At 40.3% G+C, this 12808-nt stretch overlaps 1 protein-coding gene across 4 annotated transcripts in view; it reads right to left on the bottom strand.

Annotated features, from left to right (window-relative positions):
* Positions 1–7200: 7200 nt before the first annotated feature.
* LOC139350832 (chemokine-like protein TAFA-5) overlaps positions 7201–12808 on the bottom strand; it is a 142808-nt gene continuing 137200 nt past the window's right edge. For all 4 annotated transcript variants that reach the window (XR_011603546.1, XR_011603545.1, XM_070992452.1 and 1 more), the window contains one exon: positions 7201–11099. Coding sequence is in view for 2 of the 4 variants with exons in the window: in XM_070992452.1 (XP_070848553.1) it covers positions 11091–11099 (9 nt within the window). In the remaining 2 variants the exon portion in view is untranslated. The remainder of the gene's footprint in view (positions 11100–12808) is intronic.

The raw sequence follows: 12808 nt of genomic DNA, 5'->3' as shown, positions 1-12808 counted from the left end.
TTCAAACATCATTTGGCCCGCGATGCGGCGCCGAGAAGCTCCCCTACTGAGCACACTTAACACCCTGATGATCTGAGGCGGGAGGCCTCTTACTCCCTCTCAAAGGTGAGCCCACAAATCACTGTAATGCATTCAGCAGGGGTCTCTGTCTGCTTCCTGCTCCCCTTCTCTTTGCCGCTCACAACATTTGTCGTTAAAAATTCATTAGACGCTGTTTGTATTGCCTCCTCAAGGATGTCACCCATGAAGGCCGACTGTGTAGGAAGAGGTGGCTTCCGCGGGCCGGAGGGGATTGATGGAGCTCCTGGTGTATGCTGAGGTACTCTCCATGGCTTTGATGTATGCATCAGATCACAGAGTAAGAGGCACGCCCGGAGTTTGAAAGAGACATGCAAGTGGCTTCTTGCATGACCACTGTGACCCCTGTGAGTTTAAGTTGCAAGCTTTTTCCAAAGCTTTCAGTCACTTCTCACCAGCATCCTGTAGTTTGGATGAAGACATATTACCCTCAGCTATCTCAGGTTTTTACTGACAGTTTTAACCCGTCACTGTCACTGTGTGTGGTTCCACCACTGTGTCTGCAAGAAGACATCTGTCTTATGCCGTGTTGATCACTGACCTGTTGCTTTGACCTCTGTTCTCATGAAGCGCATGTTAAGGTTGGTTAGATTAAATATACCATTCGTCTCCCCATCAATGGGTTGTCTGTTGAATTTGTGGCCTGTTTTAGATTCCCTGACTATTCTCATGGCTGTAAAGTATTAACACACAAACCATGAGTGATGCTGAGGTGAAATATTTATGGGCATGATAATGGGAAACATTTGTACTGGTGCTTAGTAGAATTAGCTGAAACTGAAGTGTAATTTCAATACATAGTATTTTTATTTTGAGAAGCTGAATTCACTTCCTTTTCACTTTGTCTCCCTCTCTTTCTTTTAACGCTAACTCTCCCTGCAGATAATTTATTCAAGGCTCAGCATTTAGCAGACATAATCCTCCTTGCTGATGCTTTTAGGTGCACGTACTGTACAGTAATTGTATAAAAGAGTAAAAGTGGGGTTTCAGGCACTCTGATAATCACCTACTCTTTGCCAAAAGCACACCAAAGGTAGTGTGGAAAATGGAGGGGGAGAAAAAAGAAGGAGGGAAGCCAAAAAAACTCGACACAGGAGAATCAGCTGTCTACTGGACCGCTGAGCCGGGTCAGGCTGATAGGAGCTTGGCCAGCACGGTTGGTGCACCCAGGCTCAGTCCTGTCCTGCAGCTCCGATGCAGGTCCCCGGCCATAATGGAATCTGACAGGATGTAAATGAGTTTTTAAAAGAGCTGGTGAAAGCTGGTCATTTTTCTCATTTAGTGGTCCTGTGTATTGGCCAGGTCCCCAGCTGTCACCCTGCATCCCTGCCTTTCCGGGGATACGGAGGTGCATACAGTAGCAAACCTTGATTACTAGCGCTATATAGGGTGGAAGATGCATTTCACACTCTTTATGTCTTTTTCTGCAGTCATTCATTGTTCATTTTATTTCTGTTTCTTCTGCATTGAGAACACAGCAGAGAGCAGGGGTTTCCAGTCTTTTATATATGATGCATTCATAAACTTGAACAGGCTACCCTTTCAACATCACTCAAATATGCTCTTACAAATTTATTTGAATGTTATTTAACATTGTTAAGTAGGCTGTATAAATGTGTATATGTTGCATTATTTTGTCAACCAACACAGTTTACACAGTTTAACGTACAGTTTCTGACCATGTATCCATTACCTTTAGCTATTAATCATTTGCCTACTTTTAGCTAACTGTTTCAGCTGCTTATCAGTTACTTTTAGCTAACCGTTTCAGCTCATCATCCATTGCTTTTAACTAAAAATTCTAACCATTTATCCATCCGTTTAGGCAACTCCTTCAACTGTTTACTTTTAGCTAAGCATATAAATTGTTTATCCATAATTTTAGCTAGCTAATTGAACTGGTTATCCATACTTTCAGCTAACTATTCCAAGTGTTTTTCTTTTAGTTAACAATTCAAAAACTGTTAATTACAAGTCAAAAGCTGTTAATCATATTACCTTTGACTTGTTAACTACTTTGCCTTTTCACTTTCAATTTTTTAACTACTGACTTAGGTTTGATGGGTAACTGTACAAGTTGTTTTTAACTGGTTATGCAACTACCGCAATTTAACACCAATATGATGTACATAAGCAAACAAGACCATTGGTACGAAGGTTGACTATTTACGGTGCACAGATTGGACAGTCTGTGTTTACATTTTCCAGACAAAGTTTCACAGTGAGTGGTACGTTAGCCAGTTTAAAGGAAGCATGAGGAAATTGTTATTTTGAAAATCTTATTTTGATGTCATATTTTGTGGTTACTGATACTGAGGAACGAAATAGAAATCTCATTCATGAAATACATTACAAGGCATGGTTTACAGTCCATGGAGGAATAAGTCATGATGGACATTACAGGCATATACTGAACTTGTTATGTTGGCCTTGCTACCAAGCTATATCTTGCGTTTGGCTTACTAAAATTATAAAGGACCATTGATATCTTAAACTAGGATCTGTTCGTTGTCTGTTTCCAACAAACTTTTGGTGGTTGTTACTGATGCGTAACATCAACCTTTCTAGCAGTTGGGAAACCACAGATAAGACTTTTCTCAGTCTTGAGAAGCTGCAGCATTTATTAACTGACACACTGTAACCAATACTGTACATTTACTTACTGCTAACCTTTTCCTCTGCTCCACTGTCACTGACTGTCACTTTTCTGCTGCTTGCTCTCTCTCAACCACACACTTACTACACACACAAGAACACAATAAGAGAACATTGACTGTTTTGTGTTAAATCCATCTCTGTATGTGGTGCTTTATCACAACAAGGACAAGCTTTGTTTGAGAAAAGGCTTGAGTAGCAAATCAAAAGACTGCAGATAAAACCAGGAGAGTTTGTAAATCCTACGACCAGACTAATTGTTGCGCCGATTCTCTCTGACCAATCAGTGGTCTGCAGTGTTGTAACTCCACCTTTTAGTCATGGCTCAGAAAAACGATGTAAAATGGAATGACAAACAACTTTTGCCAAAGAAAACGCAAAAATAACCATTCTAATGTGTAATGAACTGAACTGGACTGTACGAACAGTACTAATGCAAAGTTGGCTTTGTCTCACCATTGTCACATTACAGTGATTAATCTTACATAGTCACAAAGACATGCATTACCTCATTGCTGGCATGCATCCTGTAGACGGCTGTGTTTTAACAAGAAAAATAGCATTAAAAATAAGTTGCCTCCAAAACAAATGCATGTGCTAGCCAGATCAAGGTCTTGACGACACAAGGTGGTGGTGCTTGTGTCCACAAGGGGTGCCAAAATCCACACAAAGAACCTTGTAGTTGCTTAAAAAAAAAAAACAAAAACAAAAACAAAAACAAAAACAAAAACCTGGACTTTCTATTTATTATACAAATGTGAGGATTTATTTTTTTTAATGAAAGCACAATTTCCAGTTTTAGTCAGGTTAGTTAAGCTTAGCTGAGTTAAGACTAATTAGTTGAATTGCAGCCCCTGGCATCTGAAAGAGAATCCCCCCATGTAGAGGTACCCCTGTTTGGAAATGACTGACATAGAGGATTTTGTTGTGAGCCTTCAAAGATTCGTTCCTGTCCTGTTTAGTGGAAAATCAACATTAGCTCTTAAGGTGATTATAGGAGTCCTCATTACAATGAAGGTTTATGTTTGCAAATAACCTCAATATAACACGCTATTAGGATTATGTTTATGCCATTAATTGTGCAACAATAAAACTATCAAAAGCAAATACAGAACTCTTGCATGGTCTTAACAGTTATACATGATGCAGTCACCTCACCCAGATGCTCTCAGGGCTGCTCAGCAGTACCAGTGCAGCATTAATGAGCAGCGATAATGACTAAAGGCAGTTAGTTAGAGTTAAATGGAGCTTGAACACCCAGCTGACAATGAACCATCTACCACAGAGAGGTTGATCAGGGCGAGTAAAGGCAGGCTCAGAGCTCTGGAGCTCAACCTGAGCCTTCACGTGTCAAACTCCACACAGCAGCAAGGCGTTAAATGGAGGAAAAGGTGAGTACAGCACTAGTACTGGATGTACACTAATTAAGGTTCTGGTGCCAAGAGTGTCACGCTTGGTTCGAAATGTTTTTGTTCGTAAACCACCTAATTACAGTATATTCATTTCATGTTTGATAAAAGGGATTTGAATATGATAATGATAAGCATTTGCAGCACACAGGATGTTCTTGCTGTTGATCTGGAGACAAATTGTGTTTGTTTTTTCTGACTTTTTACTCATTACTTACATGAAACTATTCTTTTTCAAGTCATTAACATGTTGAATACTGTAGGTTTTGATTTTATGTATTAAAATGTTCTCCAAAGTCACCGTTGACCTCAAACTCCATTAAACCCCATGTGTGAATGTGAATTTTACTGTCTTACATTTGAATTCCTTTGGTGCCTTTGATTTTGACCAATAAGAGCATGTCACACCTTTTAAGTTAAGTAATTTCGAACTTATTAGCATACAATTACCAATAACATATGTCTTATTCTGCTACATGTTCCACTATGTTCACCAGCCAGGTTTGACTGTGCTGTTGCTGAGCAGGTAGTGTACAGTGGATTTATCAGAGCTGCTGTGGCTGGAAACAAGTGAACCAAAATAGCAAAGTTGCTGGTTGTAAAACCAAAACAAAGCAATGACCTGAAAGAGGCTAAAATACTCCATAAACCTGAGAACTACAGAGGTGGGTGATAATTATCTATAGGATTGTCACTACAAGCAATTCCTTTCACATTGCTTGTAGTTAATTGATCTAACGTTAATAAAAAAGTATTGATTATAGCAGCTTTAAAGTACAAATTTTACTGTTCAGTAGCATTTATTCTCAATCACAAAGGAAAAACAAGAATAAAAAATGGACAGGTGAAGCCTCCATTAACTGCCATTAAAGGAAAAGAAATGATGGATAAACCCTGTCTGAAAACCACATGACTGTGGTTTAGTCATTTGTTCTTATGTAGCCAGCATGTCACCCACTGAGGTATTGTTTTGTCTCTCGTTGCCCTAACCTTGACAGATTATTGGCCGCGCTGAGAAAACCCGGACCGTTTTATAGGCTGAAAATATTGGCAGGGGAAGGCATCCTTGTGAGGTAAGCAGCTGTGCTGGCCATATTGCGTATCGATCCACCTTGTGCCGTGATGGCTGCACTTAATTAGATTTATATTGTAAACAAAGACTCACAGTATGAAATTTGAATTAGCAGGTAAATGTTATCCATCAAAGCAAATAATAATATTTTGTGCAGTGTGATGCAGTATTGGTATTTCGGAGATTTATCTGGGCTGTAAACGGAGGGAGAATCTTTTACCCTGAGCATTTACTGCAGGCTGTAGAGCTGCATGCACCCTGCGTGCTCTTTCCCTCGTCTCTGCAGGCTCAGTGATGGACACATCGACCGACAAATAAACACAAACATAGAGGAATGCAAGCGTACAGGCGTGCTCTGCCGTCGTTCCCTCGAAAGGAGAAGCAGGCAGACACATGAGGCTTTGAAGATAAGGGAGAAAAACCAACCTAAGGTACCAATCTGCACACTTCATAATAGTTGCCCCAATCTGTCTCCACAATTGTGTCGTCATACTCTGCAGGGCTCCTTTTTGACTGTACCTGCTTATAGTCGTGGCTCCAGGAAACCCCACATTGTCCTGTTCTAATCAAATTAATACGTGTAAAGGCATGATTCCAAACGCTGTCAGAAAAACCTCAAGGATATGGAGCAGATTATTGGAATTCAATCTGATGTAATTAAACGCTCTTCTTACAGTCTCTCACTGAGAGAGAGAGAGAGAGAGAGAGAGAGAGAGAGAGAGAGAGAGAGAGAGAGAGAGAGGAAAAAAAAAATCCCCTCAGTTACTTTGAGGTCTCATTTCCGGCTCCAGATATTCCTCTGTGTCAGAGAGGGGGGTGCACAGGATGATCCATCCAGATCACTGTGTTAGCTCTCAGAGTATAAGTCAAGCCTAATGGTTCAAACTTGGATTTAGCGAGGGAAGCTGGGGTTAAGACCTTTGCTTCTCTCTGTTTAGACTGGAATCAAAAGACTTTGTTTCCTGCATGAAGTCAGAAGGGATTCAGATGGATTTCTGCTTCTTGTTTGAGGAGGTTCATAAATATTCCCATTGGTGTAATGTAGGATATAGCAAATACTTGGAGCAAATACTTGCATACCTGCAAGTACCTTTTTCATTATTATTATTATTTTTATTTTTATTTTTTCGGTGTGCAGTGTGTGTACTTACTTCAGAAGAACCACTGATGTGTGTATCCTCTCCAGACATTGTGCACAAAGTGGCTCGGTCCTCAGGCTTTGTGATGTGTGCCAGGTCACAGAGAGGGAACAGGCAACTTCAAAGTCGCCTGGCAACAGGGAGTTTTATACACTGTGCATCTGCTGTCTTCACTGTACTCAAAAGTGACGTTATCACCCTGGTCCCAAACTGTGCTTACTACAGTATGTAAGCCTACAAGTAGCTAGTTAACCCCGATCAGACCCCCATCCACTGTGATGGATCACATGTTGTTGTTGTTCTATAAAAATGACTTGACATTAGTGCCTATGTAAATATCCAGTCATGCTTCAGGGTTTGATTTAAAAGTTAATTTGAATGCCATTTTAATGTGAATTAAACTTCCGCTCAACTTTTTGTATTTTATGGAAAGGCATTTTTCCAGTAATGGTACCTCCATTGTTTTAAGGGCATTGATTTTCAATCCTCACATGTTGTTAGACATATAAAAAAAATATTCTGTTTTAAGTAATAATTTGCCTCTCATATGATTTTTTTTCCACCAAAAAGTTTGATTACCTCGTGAACAAAGTTAAATCATCTCCTTGTCCCTGCTTAGAAAGCATCCAGACTATATAATTATGCAAATGTGTTTTAACTTCTGCACACAAGCCATGAGATTTTAGGGTGAGCGCAGAGAAACTTTCCATCTTCAGCAGATAAATGTGGAAACAGCCTTTTGGTGTCAAACTGTGCACATACATCATTCTGCACAGTGAAACTCATGCAATAAGCAATTTTTCTTTCTTTCTTTCTTTCTTTCTTTCTTTCTTTTTTTTTTGAGTGGCAGGGGGGCTTTAACTTTTACCAGTGCTGCAGCAAGTTATTGCTGCACCACTGTGCAGTCTATGTATTGGCTTGCTTTGGGAGGTTCCATGTAGCATTATTATTATCAACAGGGCTGTTCCTCTTAGCTCCTGAAAAGCCAACATTTTGGTGATACATGGCTTCACGGCGATACACTGGCTATTACAACTTACTTACTTATTTGATAGTGAACTTTTTATTGGAACACATGTGGACACTGCCTTATAGCGATGTATCGGAGAAATGTAGCTGCGTCACAGGTGCTGGATTTAAACATTAATAAAATCTAAGTTAAAAATATATACATTTCAAGTGGACCACATTGTAGCAATTTAGCGGCTTTGCTTGTTTGCCTGTTTTCTAAGCAGCACTGAAAACAGTAATCATGAGCTCTCCTCAACTATGGACTGTAGTCGTACAGTAATTACTATTGCAAGTGACATCCACTGAAGTAAACCCAATAGCCCTTGAAAACTGAAAACCTTATTGGAAACCACATGACAGCATTCATCATTGTACAAAACAGTTCTGTGGAATGCATAATTGCATGCGTATATGGATTAATGCCTCCAGCTGACACTGTCTTTCATTATTATGATCTGTTATTGTGTAGAACTCCTCTCAGCCCCTGTCAGCCCTGATCCTAGCTCTTTGCAGAGATTAACCACTTATTCACTGTTCATTTTGTTTTTGTTAATGACATTTCTCACCTATGTTTCCAGTGTCGCCAAAGCAGTCAAGAGGAGGCTCTTTCTTTGAATTGCATCTCCTGCTGGTTCAGAAACCCTTGCTGATGCACACTTGTAAAGCAGAGTCCTTTTTCTTACTCCTTGACTTACCTTGAGAGACATATTTTCTGGATGGCTTGTACAGAAATTTTCTTATACATTGGAAAAACTATAGAGAATAATATTTAGTGTACATGGATACATGTGTCTGTGCTGCTCAAACGCTCTGTAACCCACAACAGGATGAGCCGATAAACCCTCTATTGGTCCTCTCTAATGTTTGCTAGAGCACATTTTGAGTGTGTGATAGCTTGTTGAAAAATTAGTTGTACTTAACTCAATCTGAGCCATTTCTGTCCCTCTATTGAACAATGTTAGGCCCCAACTCCACAACCTTTTCCAGGTGGTTTTGATTCAGGAAGATACCTCATCATATCTTTTTTTTGTGTGTAGTTTAGTTTACAGGACAGAAATATGTATATGAATAACCCTAAAAAGTCTGTCAAAGTTTGAGCACTTTTTTAAAAAACATGCTATATTAATTGGTTGAGATGGCCATTAATAGTAAAGGTGCTGTTAATGCTAATGTTCTTACATAGCTGGATATTACAGTTTTCTGATTTTAAACTATGGCCAATCATACAATACAATCATATTCCACTATATATTGGTGGACTTTATTATATCAGTGTCATTTATTGTAACTAAATTGTGAATCCAGGGTGATACGGCTGATAAAAAAATGACTAAAGAAACACAGAGGATTCATTTCCCAAAACACAGAAGCAACTGTGAGTTAGTTCTCTTTGGGTCAAACTGCATATTATATGACTTTTTGTTCTTGTTCATATGATGTTTTTTTTATTTTAGGTTGTTCAAAGTGCACTTTTGCTGTGAATGGACGTCCCAGCGGTTTGGTGGAGCCTCAGGATTAAAAAACTATGAGGTTAGTTGAAACGTTTTTTTGCTCTTTGTGTCAGTGAGAAGTGAGAACTCCAGTCCTCCTAACGTTTCGGTAAAACTTTACATTTTAACTGATGGCCTACGGGCCGTAACGCTGTATCCCGTCATGTTTATTGCATGTAAAAGCATAAAAGTGTGCAGGAGTTCTCTCCCCTCTTGCTCACGGATATTTCCTCCTACACACCTGTCGACAAGAAACTGAAGGTGTGAATGAGCCTTCAGGATTTGCTGTTAGTGTCCAAAAGAACTAAAGTATGCAAAAAAATTAATTTCCCACTGCTTCGACTGGGTAACAGGAGGATTGAAGGAGTATTAAAGAATAGATGGAGGCTTTAGTCTTTTCCAGTAACCTCTGGCATCAAAGTAACGCCCTCACTGACACCTGGCATCAGTTCAACCACCAGCAAGTCACTGGTGCAGCTAAGAAATAAGACCCTTGATTGCATCTCAGCACTGGCTGATTGAGGGGCCTTGATACCTTTCCCCACACGCGATCACCTGGGAAAGAAAAGGAAACTTTCATTTTCAGTCACTCTCTTGGTGACAGAGCACATAGATCATTAAAAGTAAGACCAGAATAAGATCATTTGGATTTTTGCTCGGATGACCTTGAACACCAAGACCATCTAAATTTGCAGGGGACGTTTCTTTTCATGTATTTAATTTATTCTTAAAATATTTCATGATAAAAAAAATGTATGTAAATGACTCTGATACTTCTGCAGTGCTTCCTCGGCTTTCTCTTTCTCTCTCTCTCTCCTCGTTGTATTCATCGCCAGCGGAGAGAGGCCAGATTTGTGCGAACAAACACAAGCACAAAAATAAATTAAGAGATCAAAACCCATAGAGAGGAAATGAGTCAGTATTCCACACCGTGTACAATACAATATCATAGCAAATTAGCAGATTTCAATGGCTTCCACTGACTACCATAGATTTACAATGTTCAGTTGGCTGCAGATCAGTCCTCAATAGATTGTGTCACTTTCCTTTTTTTTCATTGATGGTTCTGATAGACAGTGACTTGTAGATGACCATGAAAAGAAAGCGGCTACTGAGGTGTGAACAGAAAACCTGGGACTACGAGCCAGCAGTCATGAGAACAACAGCATTTGTTCACATCCTACTAAACTGCCATTGTGACCACATTTTAAATCCAATAAGCTTCTCTACAAAGGTACAACATATAAAACTGTTAAATATATAACTTTTTAGGGCCTTTCAAAATACATTTAATGACATTTCTTTACTCCTTCTTCTCAGACTCAACAGCGTATATACTCTCTGTAGATATTCATCACCTCTTTGATACGGTTTGCACTCCTTATCTGTGACCAACTCGACAATCCTGCAAGCTCTCCCAACCATAGCTACTGAAAAATGCAAATCAGATTTTTTTTTTTTTTGATACACAGTTATACGTATGTAGTACCTATATCTCCAGTTCCAAAATACAGTGGTGGGCTTAGTCTGAGAAAAAAAATGTCTGGAAAGTTTTAAAAGTACTCCTTTGATTGTGTACGGTACTTATGCCACCAGACGCGAAGTTCGGTTTGCATCGGTCCATTTGTGCACCGTGTCTCTGTAGGGGCAGGCGGAGACACGAACAGCAAGTTCACCAGGTCTCTGTGTGTCTTTGCCAAACAGTCCACTCTGTCATAATTAGCGTATTTGTTGTTTTGCTCTTTGGTCTATAAAAATATGGGAGGTTTACTCCAGCAGAAGGCCTATTCACAGCAGAGTGCGCTCAGTTCCGTTTTTACGGCCTCGCGAGGTGGTCCGAGAAGCAACAGGGTCTGGTCTGTAATGGTCCTGTTGCTCTGGAGCTCCTGGTCTAGAAGCTAGGATGTGATGTGGGAAATCCCTTAATCAAAGTGGCTAGCAGTTTCAGACAGAGGACTTCCAGTGAGGCAAAAACTGTTGGTGGGATCTCGAAGGTGTCCGATCCTCCGTGGCACGAGCGGGCGCTGCTAACTTCACAGAGCAGGCAGATAGAGTGGAGAGGAGGTGGACGCGACATTTTGACCCAACGACAGATAGCAGGAGGGAGCAGTCACAAACCCGGAGGAGCCGGTCACAGGAAATAGACAGTGTTTGACAGCAAGTAGTTTGTCCAGTGTCCAGGGGAGACTTTGCTCCCTCAAACAGTCACTCCCTGGTTTTCCTGTCTCTGGCTCTGTTATGAGACCTGTGAATCAACAAGAACAGAGCAAACATGAGATGATTGTTTTAGGACACAGTCACTGTCACTGCATTCCCAGCTCCTGAGAGAAGTTAAATTACTTCTGAAGGTGTTTTTATTCATTTTACATGCAGCAGCACAGTAAATCTTCTGCTTCGTAATTCAGAAATGTAATAGTTACTTCAGTATTTGGAATTAAAGTTTGTCTTTGCATTATAAACACAGCCGCTTACTGTCACATGTCTTCATCTTCTTTTACGTATCAAGTAATCATTCAACATTTTGGGAAACAAAACAAGCGCTTTTAGTTTCTTGCCAACAGAGAAGATCGACATCGCTCTCAGATCTGTCCATTAAATATGAAGCTAGAGCCAGGGGGACAGTTAGCTTAGCTTAGCTTAGTCAGGAAACAGGTGGAAAGTAGCAGGAAAGGACTCTTGCTAGATGTTTCCTCTTGTTTCCAGTCTTTATGCTAAGCTAACATCATCTAACTTAGGACAAGACAACAAATAAGCATACTTCCCAAAATATTGAACAATTCCTTTAAGTCTTTGGAGTGAAAGTTTGTCTTTGCAGTATAAATGCACCTGCTCTCGTTCATAAACTCTCCTCTCCTTTTAAGAATAGGTTGACATTTTAGGAAATATGCTTGTGCAGAGAGTTAGATGACAAGATTGATGCCATTCTTACATCTGTATGATAAATATGAAGACATAGCCAGCAGACGGTGAATTCAGCTCAGTATAAAAGCTGGAAAGAAACACCTCTAATGCGCTCTACAAAACAGGATATATCTTGTTTGTGTAGTCCATAGTGCAGCCTCTAACTGTTTCCTCCTGTTTCTAGTCTTTATGCTAAGCTAACTGGCTATAGCTTCATATCATAATAATATAAATCTTCTCATCTAATTCTTAGTAAGAAAGCAAATAAGCATCTTTTCCAAGACACTGAAGTATTCTTGTAAAAGCAAAAAATCGAACTTTTGAGGGAAGAATCATTGCATGCATCATGTGTCGCTATAAGCGCTGTGTATACCGATGGCTCCTTACCAAATGGAAGTGTTAATTGCAGCACTCTTCTAGCATTATGACAGGAAAAATAAAAACTCAACAGCTTACTCTCTGTCAAATCAAGTGTTTTTCCTGTCAAATATTTAGAGTTCTTCAGCGGGTGCAACCGAATAACAAAGCCAGCCTCACAGTGCAGAGACTGAGAAACAATTAATCTACCGCAGAAAGACAAATCTGGAAGCCTCCTCACCATCTGGCCCCTGCCAGTCATACAGCCAACTTGATAGAGGCGCCGATGCCTTACAAGACTGCCGCATTGCCACCGAAGCTTAATTCATAATAATGAACTCTTGATGATTTCACAGGGTGCAAATTGCCATGAAAGGGGCAGGTGTTGGATGGAGTACTTGCATGTATCACAGATGACAATGCCTGATGCTGCGGGAATAATAAACATCTCAATGAGCTCGGGGGTTTAATAGAGATAATGTCACGGTTTTGTCGGAGCTGGGCATGAAATGACCCAGAGGTATAACAGCTTAAAGCGGGGGCATGACTGTGCTAAGTGCCTGACTGTGACCGCTGCCTAAACAGGTGTTTAATCCCAGCGCTAGTCACCCTATGCCAACGCCTCCTAGTGGGCACACTGAGATTGCAGTGGCCCTGAATGGTCAAGGAGCCGCAGATAAAACGGAACGGACACAT

Source organism: Chaetodon trifascialis, chromosome 22, assembly GCF_039877785.1.
Source record: "Chaetodon trifascialis isolate fChaTrf1 chromosome 22, fChaTrf1.hap1, whole genome shotgun sequence".
In the NCBI taxonomy this organism is placed as follows: domain Eukaryota; kingdom Metazoa; phylum Chordata; class Actinopteri; order Chaetodontiformes; family Chaetodontidae; genus Chaetodon; species Chaetodon trifascialis.
Note: the sequence above shows the minus strand (reverse complement) of the source record. Positions and strands in the feature narration are given on the sequence as shown.